A 25,356-nucleotide genomic window follows, 5' to 3' on the forward strand; every position below is an offset into this window, starting at 1 on the left:
GAAAAAACAATTGAGAAGATACATTAAAAAAAAAAGCCTCAAGAGCTGGGAGCAGTGGCTCACTAATCCTAGCCTAATTCTAGCAACTCAGAAAGCTGAGATCTGAGGACCGAGGTTCAAAGCCAGGCTGGGCACTAAAGTCTGTGAGACCCTTATCTACAATTAACTACCAGAAAACCAAAAGAGGCATTGTGCTCAAGGAGCAGGGCAGTAATCGTGAGCTAAAGAGCTCAGGGACAGCGTCCAGGCCCAGAGTTCAAGTCCCATGACCACACACACACAACACACACACACACACAAAAACAAAAAACTACACTAGACCCCAAATGACTTATGCCTGAAATCCTATCCTAGCTATTCAGCTGAGATCTGACGAACATACTTCAAAGCCAGGCCAGGTGATTCAAGTGACAGAGCATTAACCTTGAACAAAAAAAATTGGTTCAGGGGCCGGGAGTTTAGCCTAGTGGTAGAGTGCTTGCCTAGCATGCACCAAGACCCAGGTTCAATTCCTTGGTACCACATGCATAGAAAAAAGCCGGAAGTGGTGCTGTGGCTCAAGTGGTAGAGTTCTAGCCTTGAGAAAGTCCAAAGTCAGTGCTCAGGTCCTGAGCTCAAGGCCCAGGACTGGCAAACTAAATAAATAGGTTCAGTGACAGCATCCAGGCCCTGAGGTCAAGCCCCAAGACTGGCACATACACACACACACACACACACACACACACACACACACACACACACACACACACACACACACACACACACACACACACACACACACACACACACACATATATATTTTTTTTTTTTTTGCCAGTCCTGGGCAGTGGTGCAGTGGCTCACTCTGTAATTCTAGCTATTCAGGAGGCTGATGTCTGAGGATTACGATTCAAAGCTAGCCTGGGCACCAAAGTCCCTGAGACTCATCTCCAATTAACCACTAGAAAATGGGAAGTGGCACTGTGGCTCAAGGGGTAAGACGGTAGCCTTGAGCTGAAGAGCTCAGGGACAGCACTCAGGCCCAGAGTTCAAGTTTTATGACTGACAAAAACCAAACCAAACCAAACCATTCAGAGACAAGGCAAACCCCACAAGGGTATGATTCCATAAATATAAAACAAACATGCCTACAATCTTACTCAGGAGGCTGAAATTTGAGGATTGAGGTTTGAAGCCAGCCTGGGCAGAAAAGTCCTGGAAACTTAGCTCCAATTATACTTTTTATTTTGGCCAGTCCTGGGGCTTGCACTCAGGGCCCAAACACTGTCGTTGGGCTTTCTTCAAGGCTACCACTCGACCACTTGAGCCACAGCACCACTTCTGGCTTTTTCTATGTGTATGGTACGGAGGAATCAGACCTGGGTCTTCGTGCATGCTAGGCAAGCACTCTACCACTAGGCCAAACTCCCGGCCCACCACTTCCAGTTTTTAAGAGTATAATTGGAGGGGCCATGAAGTGGTACTGTTGCTCAAGTGATAGAGCGTAGTCTTGGGCACAAAGAGGCTCAATGACCACCTAGGCCCTGAGTTCAAGCTCTACAAACAACCAAAATAAAAACAAAGCACCCTTATGACCCCTATCTGGGTCAGGAAACACCCCCATTAGTGCCAAAAGTACTCATCTGTCCCTTCCTCGCTTAAACTCTTACCAGGAAACCACTATCCCGGCTTCTTGCCTTTTCTGTTCAGCTTGGTTTTACCATCTCAACTGGTTACATGCAGCTAACATTCCTTCACTTTGCCTCACTGTATAGTATTCCATTCCATGGTTCCCCGTGTATTCTCTCTCCTGATGACAGATGGGCATCTGCTCACTGTACATACGTGGGTGCCCAGAGGTCAGTGGTGTGGGCTCTTCTAGGGCACATGGACCTGGGAGCCTATGTGTCTTAAATCTTTCTAGAGAACACCAGGCTGCTCCCCAAGGTGGCTATGCCAGGTAGGTACTTGGCCTTCTCTGTACCATTTGCACAATTATTTTTTTTGTATGTGTAGGTCATGGGGCTTGAACTCGGCCTGGGCAATGTCCCTGAGCTCTTCAGCTTTGAGCATAGGCACTGTCCCTGAGCTCTTCAGCTCAAGGTTGTTGCCCTATCCTTGAGTCAAGTCTCACTTCCTGTTTTCTAGAGGTTAATTGGAGAGTCTCAGGTCTTTTTGTGCCCAGGCTGGCTTTGAACCTTGATCCTCCTGAGTAGCTAGGATTACAGGCACGAGCCACTGTGTCCAGCTACACAATTATTTTTGTTCAGTCCTGAACTCAGGGCCTGAACACTGTCCTTGAGCTTTTTTCTCAAGGACAGCACTCCGCCACTTGAGCCACAGCACCATTTCTGGCTTTTTCTATGTATGTGGTATCAAGCAATCAAACCCAGGTCTTCGTGCATGCTAGGCAAGCACTCTACCACTAGGCCAAGCTCCCGGCCCTATACAATTATTCTTATGGTGTTTCAGCACATCCTGTCCCTTCTTCCATGTTAGGTGCTAGGCATTCATTATGCTTTAGGCCATATGATTCAGAGACCACATCATTGACTGTGTGTGTAGTATTGGTGCTTGAACTCAGGGACTTGTATTCTTGATTGGCCTTTGTGCTCAAGATGGTATTCTACCAGCTTTAGCCATATCTCCATTTCTTCTTTTTGCTGATTAGTTGGAGGTAAAAGTCTCTTGGATTTGTCTGCTGTGTCTGGCTTTGAACCTTGATCTCCAGACCCTGAGTATTTAGAACTACAGGCGTGAGCCAATAGTACCTGGTCTTGATGAACTTTTTGTTCTTTCCCCAAATACTTCACAATTTTGCAGTGCTGGGAATCAAACCCAGAAACTCATACATACTAGACAAACATTCAGTCACTGAACTTTATCTCCAACAAACCAACTAACCATATTTACATACATAAATACACACATACATACACACATATTTGTGCTGGTCCTGGGATTTGAACTCAGAGGCTGGGTGCTGTCCCTAGGCTTTTGTGGTGCTTAAGGCTAGTGCTCTACCACTTTGATCCACAGCTTCATTTCTAGACTTTTGGTAGTTAACTGAGGTAAGAGTCTCACAGAACCAGGCACAGGCACAGTGGCTCACACCTGTAATCTCAGCTACTCAGGAGGCTTAGATCTGAGGATCAAGGTTCAAAGCCAACCTGGGCACTAAAGACTATGAGACTCTTATCTCCAATTAATCACTAGAAAAGTGGAAGTGGTGCTGTCTCAAGGAGTAGGATGGTAGCCTTGAGCTGAAGAGCTCAGAGAAAATGTCCAGGCGCAGAGTTCAAGCCCCAGGACTGACAAAATAAAAGTAATTAAAATGAAATAAAAATAAAATAAAAAGTCTCAGAGACTTTACCACCTGGAATGGCTCTGAACTTCCATCCTAGGATTATAAATGTGAACCATTTAATTTTTTTTTAATTTAGGGAAAAGATTATTATATATATTCATATACATACATACAAACATACACACAAACTTTTTTTTTTTTTGCCAATCCTAGGGCTTGAACTCAGGTCCTGGGCACTGTCCTTGAGCTTTCTCAAGGCTAGCACTCTACTACTGAGCCACAGGACCAGTTCCAGCTTTTGTGTACGTGGTTCTGAGGAACTGAACCTAGGGCTTCATGCATGCTCAGCAAGCACTCTACCACTAGGCCATCCTCCAGCCCCTAGTGAGTGAGTGAGTGTGTGTGTGTGTGTGTGTGTGTGTGTGTGTGTGTATCCTGGGGCTTGAACTCAGAGCCTGGGCACTATCTTTGAGCTTTCTCGAGGGTAACCCTCTACCACTTGGTGTTTTCTGTGTATGTGGTATTGGGGAATCAAACCCAGAGCTTCATGCATGCTAGGCAAGCACTCTAACACCAGGCCACATTCCTTTTATTTTTTTTATGTTTTGTTGGTCGTGCAGTTTGAACTCAGGGCCTGGGCTCTGTCCCTAAACTCTTTTGCTCAAGATTAGCAGTCAGTTCTACTCCCAGTTTTCTGGTGGTTAATTCGAGGAGAGTTTCATAAACTTTCCTGCCTTGGCTGTCTTTAAACTGTGATCCTCAGATCTCAGCCTCATGAGCAAGTAGAATTATATGCATGAGCCACCAGCAGCTGGCTAAAAGAGTTTGTTATAAAAGCAATACTTACTGTAAAACTTTCATGTTACTGAAGTAGAAAACTAATCTATTTGTTTTTCCTTTCTTTTCTTTCCACCCTTTTCATTAGTGTATATTAGTTGCATAAAGGAGCATTTTTCCATATAGGGGCTTGCTATGTAGCCCAAGCTGGCCTCAAACTTTTGAGCCTCCTGCCTCAGCATTCCAAGTGCTGGCAATACAAGACCACACCACCATACTTGGTCAGTTTCCATGCCATATTTTTTTTTTCGTTGCCAGTCCTAGGCACTCTGGGCCTAGGCACTGTTTCTGAGCTTCTTTTGCTCAAGGACAGCACTTAACCACTTGAGCCAAAGCACCATTTCTTACTTTTTCTGTGTATGTGGTACTGAGGAATGGAACCCTGGGCTTCATGCATGCTAGGCAAGCACTCTATCACTAAGCCACACTCCCAGCCCTTCCATATCATTCTTAAGGGTTGATCACTGTTAAGTTTGGTGGCATCCACAAGGCAAAACTAATCACATATTTGGGGTGGAGAAGTGTGAAAGAATTTATCACACAGAATGATCCCCAATGGGCTGGGAGTTTGGCTTAGTGGTAGCATGCTTGTCTAGCATCCACAAAAACCCGGGTTAGAATCCATAGTACCACATACATAGAAAAAGCCAAAAGTATTGCTGTGGCTCAACTGGTAGAGTTCTAGCCTTGAGAAAGCCCAAGGACAGTGCTCAGACCCTGATTTTAAGCCCCAGGACTGGCCAAAAAAAAAAAAGGTCCCAATGACTCTATTATAGATATGAGGATGAGGTGGATATATAAATGTGCTGGGCAGAGGGACCACGCTATTTTTTTTTTTTTTGGCCAGTTGGAGGGCTTGAAGTATGGGCCAGGGCAATGTTCCTGAGCTCTTCAGCTCACCCTACCCATTGAGACACAGCGCTACTTCCAGTTTTCTGGTGGTTAATTGGAGATAAGAGTCCCATGGACTTTAGTGCCCAGACTGGCTTTGAACTGAGATCCTCAGATCTCAGTCTCCTGAGTAGCTAGCATACAGGTGTCAGTTACCAGGCCCAGCATTACTTTTTTTTTTTCCTTGTCCTGGGGCTTTAACTCAGGGCCTGGGCTCATTCCTGAGCCTCTCTATACTCAAGGCTAGCGCTCTATGACCTGAGCCACAGTACCACTTCAGGCTTTTTCTGGTTATGTGATGAGGAATCAAACCCAGGGCTTCATGCATGCCATGCAAGTAATCTACCATTAAGCCACATCCACAGCTCCAGTATTACTTATCCAGGGACCCAGGTACATTATTGTTTTTTCTAATTTCTGCTTGATCAAATAAGGGTGGGTGTATTCATATCTTCTTTTGTGTGTGTGGGTCATGGAGTTTGACCTCTGGGCCTGGGCTCTGTCCCTGAGCTCTTCAGCTCAAGGCTACCTGCCCTATATGAGCCACAGCCCCACTTCCTGTTTTCCTGATTAACTGGAGATCAGAGTCTCACGTTGCTTAGTTTTTTTAGTGCCCAGGCTGGCTTTGAACCTCAATCATCAGATCTCAGCCTCCTGAGTAGTGTTACAGGCCTGAGCCACCTCACCCGGCTTATTCAGATCTTCTTCTAAGCACATTTCTAACCTCAAAGTTCTCAGACTGAAAGGTAAATGCATTTATATTTCTAGCAGGTTATGCCAACAGCCCCCCCCATAGGGTGGCCATACCATCTATGTCACCAGTGGAAAGTGAGGGAGGGTGCCATCAGTCTCTTGGGATTAAATGTGGTTTGTTATCTTGACTTCCCTTCACCTGACAGGAGTTATTGTCTGTAGTCTTCAGTTGGTATACTTTCATTAGAAAAGATACTCCTCTTATTTAATTAGGAAATTGAAAAGAACTACCACTCTAAAGGCCAGAGAAGTTGCCAGGCATTCATGGTTCAAGCCTGTAATCCTAATTACTCAGGAGACTGAGAGCTGAAGACTGCAGCTCAAAGCTAACCTAGCCGGAAAGTCCATGAGACTCTTATCTCCAATTAGCGATGAAAAGAGCGTAACTTTGCTTGAGTAGTAGAGCACCAGCCTTGAGTGAAAAGGTAAGGGACAGGGCTCAGGCACTGAGTTCAAAGCCCAAAATTCTAATCAAACCAAATCAAACAAGGGTGAGAAGTAGGTATCCTCCCTGCCAAGGCTGTGGCCCCACCCTGGTCTTTCTGAAGGACAATTTTTTTCTAAATTTTTATTGTCTTGTTGCCAGTCCTGGGGCTTGAATTCAGGGCCTGGACACTGTTCTTAGGCTTTCTCAAGGCTAGCACTCTACCATTTATGCCATAGAACCATGCTTTTTCTGTGATTGTGGTACTGATAAATCAAACCCAGGGCTTTGTGCATGCTAGGCAAGTACTCTACCATTAACCCACACTTATCAGCCTGAAGGGCAATACAAAATGCTTAAAAACTTACACATTTACTGCTTATCATATTCTACTTCTAAAAATGTCTTGTAAGGATAATCAGTTAAGTGCAGTCAGTATTGAGTCAGAGATAGTGGTAAAGCTAGGGCTATGACCCTGGATCAGATTCTGTAACAGACACAAAGGCATAACCTTCCTTGTGAGCTACAATGCAGGATAGGTCACTGGGCCAGGCACCAGCAGAAGCCACATTAGGTAGGCTCTCCCTAGAAGAAGATGCCAAACACCTCCCTTCCAATCACAAGGCAGAACCATTAAAACCAGCTCTACTTAGGGGAAAATAGGACTTGCACTTTTTTGTTTTGCCAGTCCTGGGGCTTGAACTTAGGGAATAGGCACTGTTTTGAGCTCTTCAGCTCAAGGCTATCGCTCTACCACTTGAGCCCCCATGCCACTTCTGTTCTTCTGGAACGTCTCACAGACGTTTTGTGCCCAGACTGGCTTGGATTACAGGTGTGAGCCACTGACGCCTGGCAGAAGTTATACTTTCTTTTTTTACTGTCGGGGTAATGTATAGAGGGGTGACAGTTACAATCGCAAGGTAGTAAGTGCATTACTTCTCACACATTGATAACCTTTCTCATGTTTTTGTCCCCATTTCCCTCCACCCACTCTCTTCCAATCATAGGAGTTACACATTCTAAGAAACTTGTTTTTGTCAAGCTTTTTGTTAGGCAATATGGTTTTTTTTTTAAATGCAGGTCCTAGAGTTTTCCCTTTCCTTTCTCTTTCCCCTTCCTATTTCCCTTTCCTTTATTTTTCCTTCCTTCTCTTCCCCTTTCCTCCTTTTTTTTTTTTTTTTTTTTTTTTTTGGTGGGTCATGGGGCTTGAACTCAGCCTGGGTGCTGTCCCTGAGCTCTTTAGTTCAAGGCTACTGCCCTATCCCTGGGCCTGGACAGTGTCCCAGAGCTCTTCAACTCAAGGCTACCGCCCTACCCTTGAGCCAAGCCCCACTTTGTTTTCTAGAGGTTAATTAGAGGTAAGAGTGTCAGGTCCGTTTGTGCCCCGGCTGGCTGTGAACCTTGATCCTCAGATCTCAGCCTCCTGAGTAGCTAGGATTACAGGCGTGAACCACTGCGCCTGGCCTCTTTTCCTGCTTCCTATGCTAAAACATTTCCACTTTTGGCTTTTTGCTAGTTAATTGGAAATAAGAGTTCCAAGGACTTTCTTCCTGGACTGTGGAACTGTGATCCTCAGATCTCAGCTTCCTGAGTAACCAGGAGTACAGGCGTGAGCTACAATCACCCAATTGGTACTAGGCTTGGAACTTGGCCTTGAACTCCTGCTCTTGCTCACAGCTGGCACTCTACCACTTGAACCATGCTTCTAGTTCTGCCTTTTGTTACTTTGGAGATGGAGCCTTGTGGCCTTTTCTGCCCAGGTTGGCTTCAAGTCATGATTCGCTAGGATCTGTTTCCTGAAAAGCTAGCTAGGATTACTGGCATGAGTCACCAGTGTTCTGTGGTTTTTTACTTGACCTCTGGGCCTGGGCCCTGTCCCTAAGGTTCTTTAGCTCAAGTCCAGTATTCTACTACTTGAACCACAGCTCCACTTCTGGATTTTTCTCTTTTTTTCTTTTTCTTTCTTTCTTTCTCTCTCTGTCTCTCTCTCTCTCTGTCTCTCTCTCTCTCTCTCTCTTTGTAGGTCACGGGGCTTGAACTCTGGGCCTGGGCACTGTCCCTGAGCTCTTCAGCTCAAGCCTACTGCCCTACCCCAGAGCTACAGCCCCACTTCCCCTGTTCTAGTAATTAATTGGAGATAAGACTCTCAAGGTCTTAAAAAAAAAGTCTCAAGGTCTTTAGTGCCTGCTGGCTTTGAAATGGGCTGGCTTTGAACCTTGATCCTCATCTCAGCCTCCTGAGTAGCTAGGATTACAGGTGTGAGCCACCAGCTGGCTACGTAGGATTATAGGCTTGAGCCACCACGCCAGGTACTTCTAGCTTTTTCTGAGTAGTTTATTGGAGATAAGAGTATCACAGACTTCCCTGGCCCAGCTGGCAACAAACAGCATCAGATCTCAGCCTCCTAAGATCAGATCACAGGCGTGAGCCAGAAGCTCCTAGCTATTTTTATTTTTCTATCAGCAGAAGAGCATCATTGAAATGTTTTTTTTTTGTGTTTTTTGTTTTTGTTTTTTTTTGCCAGTCCTGGGCTTGAGCTCAGGGCCTGAGCACTGTCTTTGGACTTTCTCAAGGCTAGAGCTCTACCACTTGAGCCTCAGCACCACTTCCGGCTTTTTTCTATGTATGTGGTACCGAGGAATCAAACCTGGGTCTTCATGCATGCTAGGCAAGCACTTTAACCACTAGGCCAAACTCCTGGCTTTTGTTTTGTTTTGTTTTGTCTATCATAGGGCTTGAACTCTAGGTTTTGGCACTGTCCTGAGCTCTTCAGCTCAAGGCTAGCACTCTACCACTTGAGCCACAACATCACTTCTGGTTTTCTGGTGGTTAACGGGAGATAAAAGAGTCTCATGCCCGTTTGTGCCCAGACTGTCTTTGACTATGATCCTCAGATCTCAGCCTCCTGAGTAGTTAGGATTGCAGGTGTGACCCACTGGCGCCCAGCTACTAAAAGATGTCTGTGTGTATACCAGACCTGGGTCTTGAACTCAGGGCCTAGACACTATCTTTTGAGCTTTTCTACTAGACACTGTCTTTGAGCTTTTCTGCTCAAGGCTAATACTCTACCTCTTGAGACAAAGTTCGACTCCCCATTAAAATCTCTGTTGAAGCTCCGCACAGTGGCTCAATCTGTAATCATAGCCACTCAGAAGGAAAGTCCATGAGACTCATCCCAAAATGACCACCAAAAAGGTACAAGTGGAGCTGTGGCTCAAGTGCTAGAGCATTAGCCTTGAGCACAGCTCAGGTACAGTGCCTAGGCCCTGAGTTTAAGCTCCAGGTGTGGAACAACAAAAAAGACTTTTTTTTTAGGGCCGGGGGCATAACTTAAGCAAGTATGAGAATCTTAGTTCAAGCACCAGTATTGCTAAAAAGAAAAAAAAAAAGTTCTGTGCCATAAGAAATGTTCACATTCACAAGGCATTGCCAAATACCAAATACCCACATCACACAGAAAGAACACAGAGTTTGTGTGAATGACCCCATTTACTAAGCACAAATGAAAGACTAAAATTCAGAAAAATAGTGGCACTCTGTGGGTTTATGTGTGACTTTATGTTCTATCTGTAATTATTATTAGGAATAATTTGTTTTTATTACTTTTCTAGTAAAAAGAGTCATTAATAAAAGTGAGCCCTTGGGAGAGTGTTGGGGGAGAGGGGCTGGGGAAAAGGGAGGCGAGGCCTCGAGGCAGACCTCCATGCAGGGCACAGTGGCAGATGGTGGTGGCTGTGGGCCATAGACAGCTCGTGGGCTGGGTCCCTGAATGCCAGCTCCAAGGGTCTGGGAATGGTGACTGGGGAAGGGGAACTGGGGAGAGGGGCCCACAGCCAAGTGAGCACGTGAGGGTGTGTGGCCCCCAAAGCAGGAATGGGGTGGGTGGCTGGGCAAAGCATGCGGGCCATGGTGGGCGGGGCTCACCGTCACCTCCTGGTAGGATTCCATGCCGTTCAGCACCACCTGGATGACCTGCCGGCGCAGCCGCACACTCTGCTCCGAGCGGTATTCAGCGTTGGTCAGGTAGAAGAGGGCAGCGCTGCCTGTCACCTGGATGTTCTTGTCGTACTTGTGGCACTTGAGGGCTGTGATGACCAGCTGTGTGAACACAGAGAGGGGGGGAGGAGGGGGAGGGGGAGGAGGAGGGGGAGAGGGAGGGGGAGAGGGAGAGGGAGAGGGAGGGAAGGAGAAAGAGAGAGAGTGTGTGTTGTGTTAAGATGCACGGACACAGTTTCAAAGTGGGACTGACCCAGGATGCTCTCCTAGGGCAGGAGGCGCAGGTACTAGAGTGGGGCCTTTCATGAGGCCCTGCCAGGTGGGGTTGGGAGGAGCATGTGGAGAGGGCCCGGCAGGCAGGCTGGGAGCCATCTCTGGGTTTAGGGCTGACCTTCAGGGCTCGCAGGAGCTGGTTGCAGCGTTCAATGCGTGCGATGTCAAACAGCAGGTTGATGGCCCGGGATGTGATCTCAGGCCGGTGCTCAGTGTAGGCCTCAATGGCGTTCAGCACCTGCTCCTCGTTTTTATCACCACTTACCTAGGGATGAGACATACTCAGGACCTGAAGAAGCCAGAGGGTGGAAGCCACGGACACAGAGGTGCCTCCGCCCTTCCCTTCTTTTGTCCTAGTTCCCCATTTCTGTCCTCCCCTCCCCTGCCCTCCCCCCCCCCCCCGCTCCCCTCTCTCACTTTGTAGGCTGGAATGTGTGTGAGGCGGCACAGGGAGGTCTCGAAGAGTCCTAGGAACTGCAGGGGCCTCTTCAGAGCCCGGAAGGGCATGATGCTGCTCTTAGAAGGCTCGATGCTGGGGAAGGAGGGTGCTGAATTAGTGGCTGGGGCCAAGCCTGATGGGGCTTCCCCAGGGAGCTTTCAGCCATTCACGGGCCCTAGTCATTTCTTTTCAAGTATAGCGGAGCTGGTCTCCATGATAGAGAGGTGCCATGGGACAGTCACACCACTGGCCGTGCAGAAGGACATGCTAGCCTCACATCTCACCCAGTCATGGAGGGGCAAGTGGGTCAGCTAGACAGAGTTTGTGGCCAATGACAGTACCTGGGTTTAAATGTGACCTGGCCACTGGTTTGTCTGGCACTAGCCAGGTTAGTGACACCTGCTAAATAGTGTGCCACGTTCTGCCAGTCTGAGCACAGTGGCTTCCCAGGGGCTCATCCACTGGCCTTAGTATATGTGCTGTTCCCTCTGCCAGAACTCACTTCCTCCGGAAGACAAAATGGCTTCTGTGACAGCCAGGTGATTCCTCCTTTTCCCAATCCTTGAGCCATCATGGAACCTGCACCTCCTACCCTACAGCCCCACTCAAGAGTGACTCGTCTGTCCCCGTTGGCTTATGAGGCACCCAGAGGACAGGGCTTGACTGGCTCATCATCTCTCCCCAGCGTGGCACCGTGGCAGGAAGAGGGTCCTAGGTAAGAGCTTGGTGAACGCATGGCCCTACCTGGTCTGGCCCGCTTCCTCGTCCATCTTGTTGATGCTACAGTTCTCCAGAATCATGTGGCCGGAAATGTCAAGGGACATGAGGTTCCCCAGCCTCTGCACGAAGAGGCTCAGCGCCTTCCGGGTCAGCTTGAACTTGTAGTAGCTGGAGAGGCGGTCTCGGGAGATGTCCAGGTGCCTACAGGGAGGGGGGGGTGTCCCTAAGTCTGTGGCAGGGGAGGGCCACTCCTGCCACCACTGCTCACAGCATTCTGGGGAGGAGCCCTCCTCCGCGGAACCCCCAGAAATGACAGTGCCCACCCTGTCCTGGTGAGCAGCTCACCGAAGCTTGTGCAGCTGGATGATGACACGGATATGGTCATCAGAAAGGTCCATGTTGTAGAGCACAAGGGACACCAGGCTGTCCTTCCATTGCATAAGGAAAGCTGCGTCGCTTGTCTGAATGCCTGACAGGTCCAGGGCGGCCAGAGAACGCAGTGGCCGCAGCAGTGACTCCACGGGGACACCGTCAATCATGCGGCCCAGGTTGAGGAAGCGGAGGCGGCTGAAGCCCTCGAAGGTGAAGTCCTTGACCAGCACCTGGCAGGTGGGGTTGACGAGGCACTCGTCCTCGTAGCCCCCCGGGTGTTCCTCCTCATAAAAGATGTTGGCACAGCCGAAGAGGCTCAAGGACACCAGTGTGTGGCTGAAGCTGCGCAGGGTCTGCAGGCTCTTGGCGGACAGCTTCTCACAGTTGGTCAGGTACAGCTCCACCAGGTCCTAGGTGTGGGCATAGCTCTGTCAGCACCTCCTCTGCCACCCACCCTAGCATCACGGGGTCAGCAGGCGTCTGGGAAGGAGTTCTGCCTGGCAGGGACAGCATGGCAGCACTGTTCCTCTGGACCAGGCCTAGCAGCACCCTGGCCAGCCAGTCTCACCTGCTTGCGAATAGCCTCCAGGTCCTGGTCCTGCACCAGGTCCTCCCGCAGGTGGATGCGGGTGAGGCGGGTGCTGCGGGGGTCTGAAAAGAGGCTGAAGAAGCTCTCGTGGGGCTCGAAGGTACAGGCAGTATTCACCAGCTCCACATACCTGGGACAGAAGAAACCTGCCTCAACGTCAAAGCCCAAGCACGCCAGCCGTACTCCCTCTCCTCCTTCCACCAGATGGACACTTATTATAGTACAAGTGTGGTTAGGGAGCCTAGAGGTCACGCTCAGCGTGATGCCACAAGAGCAGAGCCTGCACACCCTCTAACAAACACACTCACACCTCCTCTGCAGATGCACACAGCAACATGCACAGGGGTACACGTAATGGAACACACACACATGCACACACTCATGCCACTCCCTGTCTACTACAGCCAGGCCACCATCTTATGTAGCTCCTTATCAGCCCACTCAAGCTTTTTACCAGGCCAATTATGCCAAGTGGTTTGGAATTTGTAGTGGGACATAGGGTGAGCCTTCAATTGAAGCTGGCACAGACAGCAGCTAAGGCAGGAATTGTAGGTGCAAAAAATCTCTGGAGCTAGGCATGGTGGCTCATGCCTGTAATCCCTAGCTGCTCAGAAGACTGAGATCTAAGGATCTCCGAGAGATCTGAGAGTTCAAGGCCCACAACCGACCAAAAAAAAGTCTCTAGGGTTCAGCACTCCGTGATCTTAATCCTGGCTGTGCCGCTGTGCTTTCTATCTGACAAGGCGCAGGCCTTTCCTGGTCCTGCAGTTCAGTTTTTTTGTTTTGGGTCAGTCAAAGGGCTTGAATTTGGGTTCTGGATGCTGTCCCTGACCTATTTTTTTCTCAAGGTTAACACTCCACCACTCTGTGCCACAGCTCTGTTTTCCATTTTCTGGTGGTTTACTGGAGATAAGAGTTTCACAGACTTTCTTGCCCAAACTGGGCTTTGAACTGTGATCCTCAGATCTCAGCCTCTGAGTAGCTAGGTTCACAAGACCAAAGAGTCTTTATTCTGGCATTGGCAAATAAATAAATCTGCACTGGGGCCAGGAGTTTGGCCTAGTGGTTAAAGTGCTTGCCTAGCATGCATGAAGACCCGGGTTTGATTCCTTGGTACCACATATATAGAAAAAAAAAGCCGGAAGTGGTGCTGAGGTTCAAGTGGTAGAGCTCTAGCCTTGAGAAAGTCCAAGGACAGTGCTCAGGCCCTGAGCTCAAGCCCAGGACTGGCAAAAAAATAAAAAATAAATAAAAATAAAAATAAATAAATAAATCTGCACATCTCTGTGTGCTCTTAGTTTACCTCTGGGAACACCCACTAACATACACATGTACACACATGGGGGCAACATATAACACCTGAGTTTACCTCAGCCCAACATGCATACTTGTGGTTTTTCACACACACATGCACGCACGCACACCTGCATACACACAAATCCTGTATGGCACAGTACAGGGTAAGCCTCAATGAAATCTGGCATAGGAAGCAGCACACAGATAAATCCTAGGCTGGCAGACAGGCTCTGGAGCTCACCACTCTGCAATTACAACTCTAGCTAGGCTGCCTAAGTCTGTGTGTATACATATCTATACACCTCTCCCAGCACATACCTTTATGGTAATAGACATACCTCTGCAACCATGCACACCAGGATTCACCCCCACAGTAGACACACACAGTCCCAGCCCTGGCCCCAGCCCTGGCCCAGTCTGGGCTTGCTCACTCATTGACCAGCCGGTCACAGATCTCGCTGGGCAAGAAGATGTCGGGATGTAGCCGCAAATTCTCCTTGTCCAGCAGGTAGCCCAGGGTGCCATCCAGGTTGCGCAGGCAGAAGTCAGTGCAGAGAGCCATCAGGGACTCGGGTGTGTCGGAAGCCATGCTGTGGGCAGGCAGGTGGCCACCCCAGGAAAAGGGCCTCCAAAGGCAGCAATGACCCAACACTCACAAGGTCATTGGCAGAGCTCAGCCTTGGGAATGGAAAGAAGCCAAGTGAGCCAGAGATAATGGCCAGGAATACTGACCACCCTATCTTCACTTTGAGTGGGGAAACTGAGGCCCCAATGTGACATTCAAACTAGCAGCTTGGAAGGGCTGTACCCAGAGCTCTGGACTCCTTTCTATGTTATTCTCTTCCCTTCCCCACTAGTACTACTTTCCACTCAAGACCTCAAGTCGATTTGGCTTTCTTATGTTTAGCCATTACCACTCTACCATTTGAGTGGTACCTCCAGTGTTGAGTGTGACACAGACAGTACACAACAAACACTGAGGCTATCAAGCAGGTGAGGAAATGCCTGCTCAAGCCAAAGGGCTACTCTGTGTACTCAGGGTTGGAGCCTGGTCTCTTGGATTCTACCACACTGGCTCTCAAAGGGTTCCAGCAGTGCTGAGCTTCCAGGAACCTTGCATTTTGCTCAATAATGGAGCTGGAGTCCACTGTGTACTGTGGGTATGCAGTTGGGCAACTCTGAGAGAAGATGGTTCCATGGAGTGCTATTTAAAAGTAGAAAGACTGGGCATGAGAGGCTCATCCTAGCTACTCAGGAGGTTGAGATCTGAGGATCACAGTTCAAAGCTAGCCAAGGTGCAAAGGTCCATGAGACTTTTTTTTCTTGCCAGTCCTGGGCTTGAGCTCAGGGCCTGAGCACTGTCCTTGGGCTTTCCTCAAGGCTAGTGTTCTACCCTAAGCCACTGCACCACTTCTGGCTTTTTCTATGTATGGGGTACCGAGGAATCGAACCTGGGTCTTCGTGCTTGCTAGGCAGGCACTCTACCACTAGGCCAAACTCCTGGTCCCCATGAGACTCTTATCTCCAATTAACCACCAGAAATTTGGAAGTGGCACTGTGCCTCAAAGTGGTAGAGCACTAGTCTTGAGCTGAAGAGCTCAGAGACAGTGCCTAGGCCCAGAGTTCAAGCCCCATGACCTAACTCCCACTTACCCATCCCCCAAAAAGTTATGTATGGCAGGGCATAGCTGTAATGCCAACTTCTTAGGAGGCTGAAGCAGGAGGAAAAATTTGAGATCCACCTGGGCTACAAAGCAAGTTCAAAGGTAGTCTAGAATACATATTAAGACCATGTATCAAAAATCAATTTTGGGGCCGGGAGTTTGGCCTAGTGGTTAAAGAGCTTGCCTAGCATGCATAAAGACCCGGGTTCAATTCCTCGGTACCACATACATAGAAAAAAACCAGAAGTGGTACTGAGGCTCAAGCCTTGAGCTCTAGCCTTGAGAAAGTTCAAAGGACAGTGCTCAGACCCTGAGCTCAAGCCCAGGACCGGCAAAAAAAAAAAAAAAAAAGACAAAAATCAATTTTGATGATGTAAAAATCTATGTTAATAAATTCTTTAATAAAAAAAAATCAATTTTGTGTGTGTGTGCCTGTGTGTGTATGTCAGTAATGGGGCTTGAACTCAGAGCCTCAAGCTCTTGCTTAGCTTTTTCACTCAAGGCTATGGCTCTACTACTTCAGCCATAACTCAACTTGTGGCTTTTGCTGGTTAACTGGAAGTTAAAGTCTCATAGATTTTTCTGCCTCGCTCTAAACCAGGGTCCTCATATCACAGCTCATTCTATCCTCCTGAGTAGTTAGAATTACAGGTGAGTGCTGGGAATGTAGATTAGTGGTAGAGTGTTTTCCTAGCATGCTGAAGATCTGGATTGTATTCCTCAGTACCACATAAACAGAAAAAGCCAGAAGTGGCACTATGGCTCCAGTGGTTGAGTGCTAGCCTTGAAGTTCAGGGACAGTGCTTAGACCCTGTGTTCAAGTCCAAGGACTGGCAAAAAAGAAAATGAAAAAAGAATTACAGGGTAAGAGCCACTGGTGCCAGCTTCAAAAATTTTTTTAAAGTGGGGTGAAAATGGAAGTAAAGCTCAATGGTAGAATGCTGTCTTGCTGTTCAGGACCCAGGGTTAAAGCTCCAGTACAATGGGCACAAAAATACTGCATTCTTATCATAACCACTGTTAGCATCTGGCCTGGCCCACATGCAGAACAGAGGCTGTGTTCTCTAGGCCTCTCACAAGGCCCACTAGATCAGGTGTCCCACAGGCGATGTGATTCCTTCAAAGAAAGGCAGAATGAGCGAGATTCTCAGAGTTAGCCTGGCTTTTGCCCACTTCTACTACTTCCAGACTTGAAGTGCCAGCCCTTTCCTGTTTAGGAGACTGCAGCTAGGGGTCAAGGCCATAGGCAGATCCCACTTTTCCAGGAATGTCTTCCAGCAGTCATCCATGGCCTCTGCAACAAGAGCCAGCTTCCTGACCAATGCTTCCCTTCGACCCCTAGTCTATCCTCCTTTACTGGACTAGCAGGAGGCCCGAAGCTCAGAACATCTTTACATCTCTTTTATCTGCCACCAAATTCAGCTTATCATTTGTACCATTTCTTACTGTAAATACTGTTGCCTGACTTCCCTCCTAATCACAGTCCTTCATCTTCCTCCAGAAAGCACTACCTAAGGCACCATCTTTGAGGTTTCCTCTTAACCTAGCTGGCCCTCCAGTCCCAGGTCAAGGGTGGCACCCCTGCACTGCCATGATGCTCTATGGGGCACTCCACAGGCATCCTTATCAGAGAGTAAAGCCTGGAAGACAGGAACCAGACTTGTCTGGCATGGCTTCCCTGCACCTGCTCTTCCCCCAGCAAGGTGAGCGAGCCAGGCACGGTCCTGTCCCACAGAGAACATTCTGACTCTGCAGGGAGACAGACAAGGGCTGAAGCAGACAAATGCATATCATGTAACTGTGCCTAGGGTTCTGAAGGTGACAGAGGGCTATGAGGCCCAGTAACCTGCCTACCTAGCCCCATCCCTCCGCACTTTGAGCTGGAGACTCAGCCCTGTTTTTCCTCAGGGACTTATCTGACAGGCAGGCCTTGAACATGATCTTCCAGATCTCAGCTTCTTGAGTTGCCTGACTTCAGGTCTGGCTTCTTTAAAAGTAGCATTTTAGCTGAGACTGAAAAGCTCAGTTCCAATTAAATGTGGTGCCGGGGTGAGAAAAGATAAGTGGCTGGGTGCTGGGGACCCACACCTGTAATCCTTGCTAAACAGGTGTCTGAGATCTGAGGATCATGGTTCAAGGTCAGTCCAGGCGCAAAAGTCCTGAGACTCTTAACTCCAATTAACCACCAGAAAACTGGAAGTGGAACTGTGGTTCAAGTGGTAGAGTGCTAGCCTTGAGCTAAAAGAGCTCAGGAACACCGTCCAGGCCCTGAGTTCAGGCCCCTTAATAGACAAAAAGAAAGAGGAGGAAGTGGAGGAGGAGAAGGAAGAGGAAGAGGAAACAGGTATCCTGGGAAAAAGGGAAAGAAGTGTATAGGCTGCAAGAAAGGGTGCTAGATGTTGGCATCATGGACCCAGCACTGGGACCTGAACATAGGAAGCACGGAATGTCCATGGGGCCTGACACACAGCAAAGTCTCAACAAATGCCATGGCAGCGGTGAAGGGAAGACTTGTTGACTCTGAGTCCCTGGAAACTGGTCACAGCCAAGGCCTCTGACTATATGAGAGAGCCAGCGGGGGTTTTGCCTTTCATTCAGGTCAGGGTGTATGTATCTGTGCAGCTAGCCCTCAGGTGAAGGAGGCACTACCATCTCAACTGCTAAGGTCACCAAAAGCAACCAAAGAGAAAAACGGTAGAGAGCACATCTACCCACCTCTGTTTGGCAATGCCAGCCCTGCCGCTTGGGGATGAGGTGACTGGAGGAGAAGGAGCCACCTTTATCTTGGCACCAGACTAAAAGGTCTGAAGGCTAAACGCCCTGCCCCGCCCTACCTCTGCCTGGTGCCCATCAGAGACAGCCATCTCTGACCACTCTATCCACCCCTTAGAATTTAGGGGCTCTCATTCTTTGGTTGGTTGGTTTGGGGACTTGAACTCAGGGCTTGGGTCCTATCCTTGAGCTTTTCACTCAAGGCTTGAGTGCTACCACTTGAAGCCAGAATATCACTTCCTATTTTCTGATGGTTAACTGGAGATGAGTCTCTCAAGGTCTTTCCTCCCTGAGCTGGCTTTGAACTAGGATCCTTAGATCTCAGCCTTCCAAGTAGGTAGGATTATGGTATTAGCCACTGGCCCCTTGCCAAATTTTTTTTTAGCCTGTTCTAGGCTTGAGCTCAGGGCCTGAGCACTGCCCTTGGGTTTTCTCAAGGCTTAAGCTCTACCACTTGAACCACAGTACAACTTCCAGCTTTTTCTATGTATGTGGTACCAAGAAATCAAACCTAGGTCTTCATGCATGCTAGGCAAACACTCTACCACTAGGCCAAACTCCCACCCCACCCCCGCTTAAATTTTTTGCTATTATAAAGGTGATATACAGAGAAGCAACCCTCATTCTTGCAGCAGGCACAGCCATCTGAAATTCTAGGATGGGATAGAAAGGATATTGATTTTGACAGCCCGCCACACAAGGAGAAGCTTTGTTTTTATCCATCCATTTTCCTGCAAGTTCTCTAAAATGGGGTCTTCCTGGGGGAGAGATAGTGGGAGGGGAAAGAGAAAAAGAGTAATTGTAGCCCTAGTACCCCATCTCCATGTTGGATGCTCTGAAACCAAGCTGATTTCCTACAAGCTTTACTTCAGTCTCATTTAACCAACGCATGTCCCAACACCCTCCCCACTAGTGAACGAATGGTTCACATAACATTTTGTTTCCAACCCCTCCCCCAGCACACAGGCTCTGGGACATGGATGCCCACGCCCACATCCAAGAGCTGACTTATGCCTGGCATCCAGCAGCAACACAATGTTGGCTGCCTCAGGAAAGGTCTCAGCAAGGCCCTCTGACAGGGACAGCCAGCTCATTTGCTGACAAGATGTTGAAGGGACAGGATACAAAGCTCTCCTGACAGCTTAGACAAACAGAGCTGCACACAAGCCAAAGCTGAAAACAGGATTCTCCCCACCACCCTGTTCTTCCATCATCCATGCAAACTAGAGAGCAAAGACAAGCAAGGTCCAGAGGCGGCGGCAAGGGCAAGTACAGCATCCTGACACAGAGCACAGAGGTGCTGGGGAGCCTTGGAGCAGTGACCACCTTGTGAAATATTAACCCATGAGCTGGGGGAGCCCCAACAAATGCCCTACTTACTAAGTCTGGACAAGGCAGAGTCTGGGCAAGAGGCTGGGGTGAGAGGCTGCTGTAAAGGAAGTCAAGGCAAGTGTCAAGAGATCAGGGAACAAAGGTACAGGTAAAAGGCAGAGATCACTTGGCTAAATCTGAGGGCAGGTAATGCTAGGAAGATACAGAAATAGAGTGAAGGCAGGTATGATGACACATGCCTGTAATCCCAGTATTCACAAGTTTAAGAGTTTGAGGCAGGGCTGGTCTATATGGATACTGTCTCAAAACAAAAAACAAAAAAACTGGGCATCAGTGGTTCACACGTATAATCATAGCCACTCAAGAAGCTGAGATCTGGCCGGGAGTTTGGCCTAGTGGTTAAAGTGCTTGCCTAGCATGCACAAAGACCTGGATTCAATTCCTCAGTACCACATACATAGAAAAAGCCAAAAGTAGTGCTGTGGCTCAAGCAGTAAGGGCTCTAGCCTTGAGAAATCCCAAGGACAGTGCTCAGGTCCTGAGTTCAAGCCCCAGGACTTGCAAGAAAGAAAAAAGAAAAAAAGAAGCTGATATCTGAGGATCATGGTCTAAAGCCAGTCTGGGCAGACAAATCCATAAAACTGTAATCTCAAGCTGGAACTTGGAGGCATGGTAGAACACCAGCTGTGAATGGGGATAAGAAAAAGCCCAGCAAGAGTTTGAAGCCCTGACATCAAGCCTTGGGATTGGTATTAAGGAGTGGGGGGAGGAAGAGAATAAAGGAAGTAAAGGAGGAAGGGAGGAAGAAAAAAAAAAAAAAGGAGGCTCACACCTGTAATCCTAGCTACTCAGGAGATCTGAAGATCAGGTTCAAAGCCAGCCCAGACACTAAAGAACATGAGACTCTTATCTCCAATTAATCACTAGAAAATGAGAAGTGTGGCTGTGACTAAGGGGTAGGGCAGTAGCCTTGAGCTGAAAAGCTCAGGGACAGTGCCCAGGCCAACAGTTCAAGCCCCGTGACCCATCCAAAAAAAAAGGAGGGGGAGGAAATGGAATGGATGCAGGTACCTCTACTCCCCTCACCTCTTTCTCTCTCTTTTTGTCAATCCTGGGCTTGAGCTCAAGCCCTGAGCACTGTCCTCGGGCTTTCTCAAGGCTAGAGCTCTACCACTTGAGCCTCAGCACCATTTCTGGCTTTTTTCTATGTATGTGGTACTAAGGAATAGAATCCGGGTCTTTGTGAATGCAAGCACTCTATCGGTTCCTCCATCCTCTCTTGATAAAGAAACAATTAACAAGTACTGTACAAATACTGTAATGGAAGGAGGGGGACAGGCCTGAGCCTGGGGCAGGCTAAGAATCAAACTACCTGGGTTGTTCATACAAACTTCATGATCACACACTCGTGCAGAGCATCAAGTCAATGTCAAGAACTGGACTCAGTCATGTCTCAATCCCAAACAAGGGTGTGGCAAAGTAGCCCAAGGTGGTCCATGTGTACAATGTATTCACTTGAGATGGCTTTGAGCTTCCTGGGCATGTTCTCATTGTTCCCACAGACAGACTGAGGAGGGATAATGGTTCCTTCAGGCTTTCTCTTCTGGGAATCATCTGCCATTATCTTTACTGTTCTTACAACCTGGAGCATTCTGGGATACTGAGCCCAGATGATCAGGTATTATGGAAGTATTCCACTGGCATTGCCATTGTGATGCCCCAAGGCTTCCACTGCACAGTGAGGGTGGGGTAGGTGGTTGTGGTAAGCCTGAGCTCTGTGAGGTGCCAGAAGGGTTGCCCACCTTGAGTCTGATCAGTCCTTAACTATCAATGTGCTACAGATGGCCCCTGTTGAGGAAGGCTCAGAAATAATGGTAGGAAAGTGGTCACCAATAATGCTGCAGGACAGCTGTGCTACTAGACATACACTTGGAGCCCTTCTGCCCACTTCACTCTCCCGGCGGGGAAACTAGCTTCAGTGACAGCTAAGCAGATACATCAATGGTCCCCAAGTAGTTGACCCCCACAGGTGTCTCAACTCTTATTGTGTGAGTCAAGAGCAGCTGATATAATGAAGCCAAGCAAAACACTGGAAGGCTAGGAGCAGCCCTCTGCCAAGAGGGCCATGAATATGCAGAATCCTGGTGCCACCAATGTCTGTTCGTGGCATCTTCAGAGAGCTTTGGAGAGCACCTCCCTCCTTCATAAGTCCTCCCAACTGCCTTCAGGGAAAGGAAGAGGATGTCATTCAAGGGGTACAGAGGGAAAACTGAGGGGAATTGTCCAAAGGCACAGAGCAAGCCAGCAGCACAGCTATGGCATGAAAGTGGGCTCCCAGGTCAATATTCTGGAATTCCAGATGCTGCAGCTGCTCTAACATGTAGGGGCTCAGTTTCTTAGTGCTCTGGACTTTGGTTTTCATTTATTTTTGCAATGCTGGAGATGGAACCCAGGGCTTCGGCCATGCTAGTCAGTACAGATGAGAAGGCTGAGGTAGGAAACGGTATGATTTAACAACCATGTTCTCTGTATTTTCTGTATTTACTATATCGATGGACATTATAAAAGTAGGACAAAGTGGAGCTATGTCTCCAAGTGGTAGAGTACTAGCCTTGAGCACAAAAGTTCAGGAGCAGAACCAGACCCTGAGTTCAAGCCCTACAACAACACAAAAACAACAACAGGTAATGGAAAGGGCACTTATAACAAAAGTCAGAGAAAAATAGGCATTTGTTATCTGAAACAAATCTCCATTTTCTTCAACTACAACACACTCCATCAAAGGTGCTCATCAGGCACCTGTGATACTGCATGCTCCCCCACCATTATCTGCTCCCAGCTGTTTTCTGACTTGTCAATCAGTTCCTTTACCCTACCTTTGCTTGCTTGCTTGCTGATTTTTTTTCTTCTTCTGTTTTTCCCCCGGTTGTGGGGCTTGAAGTCTGGGCCTGGGCACTGTCCCTGAACTCTTCAGCTCAAGACTAGTGCTCTACCACTTGGGCCACAGTACCATTTCCAGTTTTCTGGTAGTTAATTGGAGATAAGAGTCTCACGGACTTTTGTGTCCAGACTGGCATCATCTTCAGATCTCAGGATCCCAAGTAGCTAGGATTACAGGTGTAAGCCATCAGTGCCTGGCTTTTTTTTTTTTTCCCCTTTTGGCAAGTACCTGAGTTTGAACTCAGGGCTTCACCTCTCAATTAGCTTTGCTTGCTTAGTTCACACTCTACCACTTGAGCCAGACCTCTAGCCTAGTGTTTTTTTGCTGCTTATCTTTCCAGATTATTTTGAAACCAGCTCAGGCTGGCATTAAGACATGATCCTCAGAGCTCTCAACTTCCCAAGTATCTAGGATTACAAGTGTGAGCCACTGATGCCTGCTTTTTTTTTGGGGGGGGGGGGTTGGTTTTTGTCAGTCATGGGACTTGAACTCTGGGCCCGGGCATTGTCCCTGAGCTCTTTAGCTCAAGGCTACTGCCCTACCCCTTGAGCCACAGTGCCACTTCTGGTTTTCTGGTGGTTAACTGGAGATGAGTCTCACTGACTGACTTTAGTGCCTGGGCTGCCTTTAAACCTCGATCCTCAGATCCCATCTTCCTGAGTAGCTAGGACTATGGGCATGAGCCACCATGCCCAGTTTTTTTTTTTTTTTTTTAATTACACGGTGTACCTCCTCAGGATCTTTGCACCTGAGGCTCAGTGTTCTACCAGAAAACTGCATGGCTTGCTCTCTTACTCATCTCTGCTTAGAGATCTTCCATCACCATCTTCTATTGAAGGGGGGAGGAGAAGGACAGAGGGAAAGACCATATTCTGGCCTTCTCCATGGTTTCCTGCCTTATTTTTCTCCTGACACTTATGACCTCGTAATATACGGTATGTGTACTAGTTGCTGAATGAGCCAATGTAGAGCGGCCCCTCCTTTGGTGACAACCATCTGCTCTAAGCACAGCCTCCTGCCACCTTTTCAAAGCTGTCTCTCACCATAACTCCAGCCAGTCTGGCCCTTGAAAGAAAACCATTCTGCAGGAAGATCATATAGAAAGCTCCCCCCACCCCCACCCCCGCACTACATGCTCTCCCTCTTAAAAACCAATTGCTACGAGCACAGGTAAACACCAGAACGCTTGGGCTCCCTTCATCAGCCAAGTTCCTTCCCTACGGCTGTGGAGCGGCCGGCAGGCCTCTCGGCTTCCTGGGTCTTTGATTGGCAAGCTCACCGCCCCTTTTCCTACCCCGCTCTACGTCCCTGAACTTGTCACTCCCGCAGGGCGCCGGTGCAGACCCCCGGCACTCCGCTCTGCTGGGGAGGGTGGGGAGAAGGCTTCGGCTCATCCAACAGGTAGGAGGAGCAGAAGCTCCATTTCCCCCATCTTGGAGGGGCGTCGCTCGCTCTCTGGTGGGAGCTGGGATTTAAAGGCACCGTTTCTCACAGCTGGCGGCGCAGGGAGCCCCCACCCACCCCCTGGTCCAAGTGGACCTCAGCGACAAGAGGCTGCACGGGCAAAGCCTAGGCCCGGGAGGCAGGAGGGGAAGGAAGGAGGTGGGCGCGGGGACGAGCCCGGGCCCCGGACCTACCCTGGGACGGGGCCGCCTCGGCGCGGACAGCGGCTGGGTCTCCGTGGAAGAGGAGGTGCGGGGGACGGAGCCGGGAGAGTCCGGGGCCAGAGCGCCGGGGGAGCGGGGGACCCGGGCCGTCCGGGGCCGGGGTGCGGGGGAGCCCGGGGGTCTGCGGGGCGGAGCCTGGGAGGCCGAGCACGGGCGTGCCGGGCGCGCGGGGCGCACGTCGGGGGCGGCGCGGCCGTTACGGTGCCCTCAGGGCCGGCGGCAGCGCGGAGGGCCGCCGGTGCTGGCTCCGGGCCCGGCCCCTCCCCCCGCAGGGCTCCGACGGCTCGCAGCCCTCGACCGCGGGTGCGCTGTCAACAAAACGTCACTTCCGGGCCGCCCCTTAGCAACGGCGCGGGGCTCCCCGCGACGCGTCCCGCCGCCACCGCGGGCGGCAGCGGCCCAAGGTTCCGGGCTCGCGCGTGCCGGGTGCGGGAGCGACGGCCACCCGGCTACGGGGGTCCCGGGGCCCTGACCTCCCGAGCCTAGGTCAGAGGTCACGACGAGCTTCCGGCGAGGGGCTCCGTGAGTCAAAGGTCACTCCGGACCTCACCCGCTCGGGTCCCCTCCCGCATCCCGGGCCCCCCCGCGTCCCGAATCTCCCGCATCCCCGACCTCACTTGCCGGTGTCAGCTCGGACGCGGAGCCAACTCGACTCCCCGCGCGCGGCCCCTCCAACGCCACTCGGGTCCTCCAGAGGCCGCGCGACCCACAGGTGCGGACGCAGCCGCCGCCCCGCCCTCTGGAATAAGTGCGCCTGCACCCGCAGCCTGCGGAGGGTCACGGAAAAGCCGATCGGCCCCGACCCCGATCCCGACCCAGACCCCGGCCCCGACCCCGACCCCGGCCCCCGATCCCGACCCCGATCCCGACCCCGGCCCCCGATTCCGACCCCAATCCGGACCCCGGCCCCAGACCCCGATCCCGACCCCAATCCCGACCCCGGACCCGGACCCGGCCCCCGATCCGGGCCCCGACCCCGGCCCCGGCCCCGCCCCGGCCCCCGATCCCGACCCCGGCCCCCGATCCCGGCCCCGGCCCCGGCCCCGGCCCCGCCGTCGCCCGCCGCCCCCGCGCCATTGGCGGGTCCTAACCGTAGGTCTCAAA

The 25,356-nt window shown here is 49.9% G+C and overlaps 1 protein-coding gene across 4 annotated transcripts in view; it reads right to left on the reverse strand.

Annotated features, from left to right (window-relative positions):
- The window catches only part of Zer1 (zyg-11 related cell cycle regulator), a 35,713-nt gene extending 11,173 nt beyond the window's left edge, over window positions 1-24,540 (reverse strand). The window contains exons 1-8 of one of the 4 annotated variants that reach the window (XM_090330794.1): window positions 24,223-24,540; window positions 14,308-14,554; window positions 12,560-12,710; window positions 11,965-12,401; window positions 11,644-11,820; window positions 10,878-10,992; window positions 10,579-10,725; window positions 10,116-10,289 (exon numbers count right to left, since the gene is read on the reverse strand). In XM_090330794.1, the coding sequence (XP_090186920.1) occupies window positions 10,116-10,289; window positions 10,579-10,725; window positions 10,878-10,992; window positions 11,644-11,820; window positions 11,965-12,401; window positions 12,560-12,710; window positions 14,308-14,465 (1,359 nt within the window). In that variant the 5' untranslated portion in view covers window positions 14,466-14,554; window positions 24,223-24,540. Of the gene's footprint in view, window positions 1-10,115; window positions 10,290-10,578; window positions 10,726-10,877; window positions 10,993-11,643; window positions 11,821-11,964; window positions 12,402-12,559; window positions 12,711-14,307; window positions 14,555-21,016; window positions 21,284-22,520; window positions 23,672-24,222 lie in introns of those variants that run through there. The other 3 variants (XM_090330796.1, XM_090330793.1, XM_090330795.1) reach the window with 3 other exon arrangements.
- Window positions 24,541-25,356: the final 816 nt, after the last annotated feature.

Source organism: Megascapheus bottae, chromosome 3 (assembly GCF_031878675.1).
Source record: "Megascapheus bottae isolate mThoBot1 chromosome 3, mThoBot2.hap1, whole genome shotgun sequence".
NCBI classification, from domain to species: domain Eukaryota; kingdom Metazoa; phylum Chordata; class Mammalia; order Rodentia; family Geomyidae; genus Megascapheus; species Megascapheus bottae.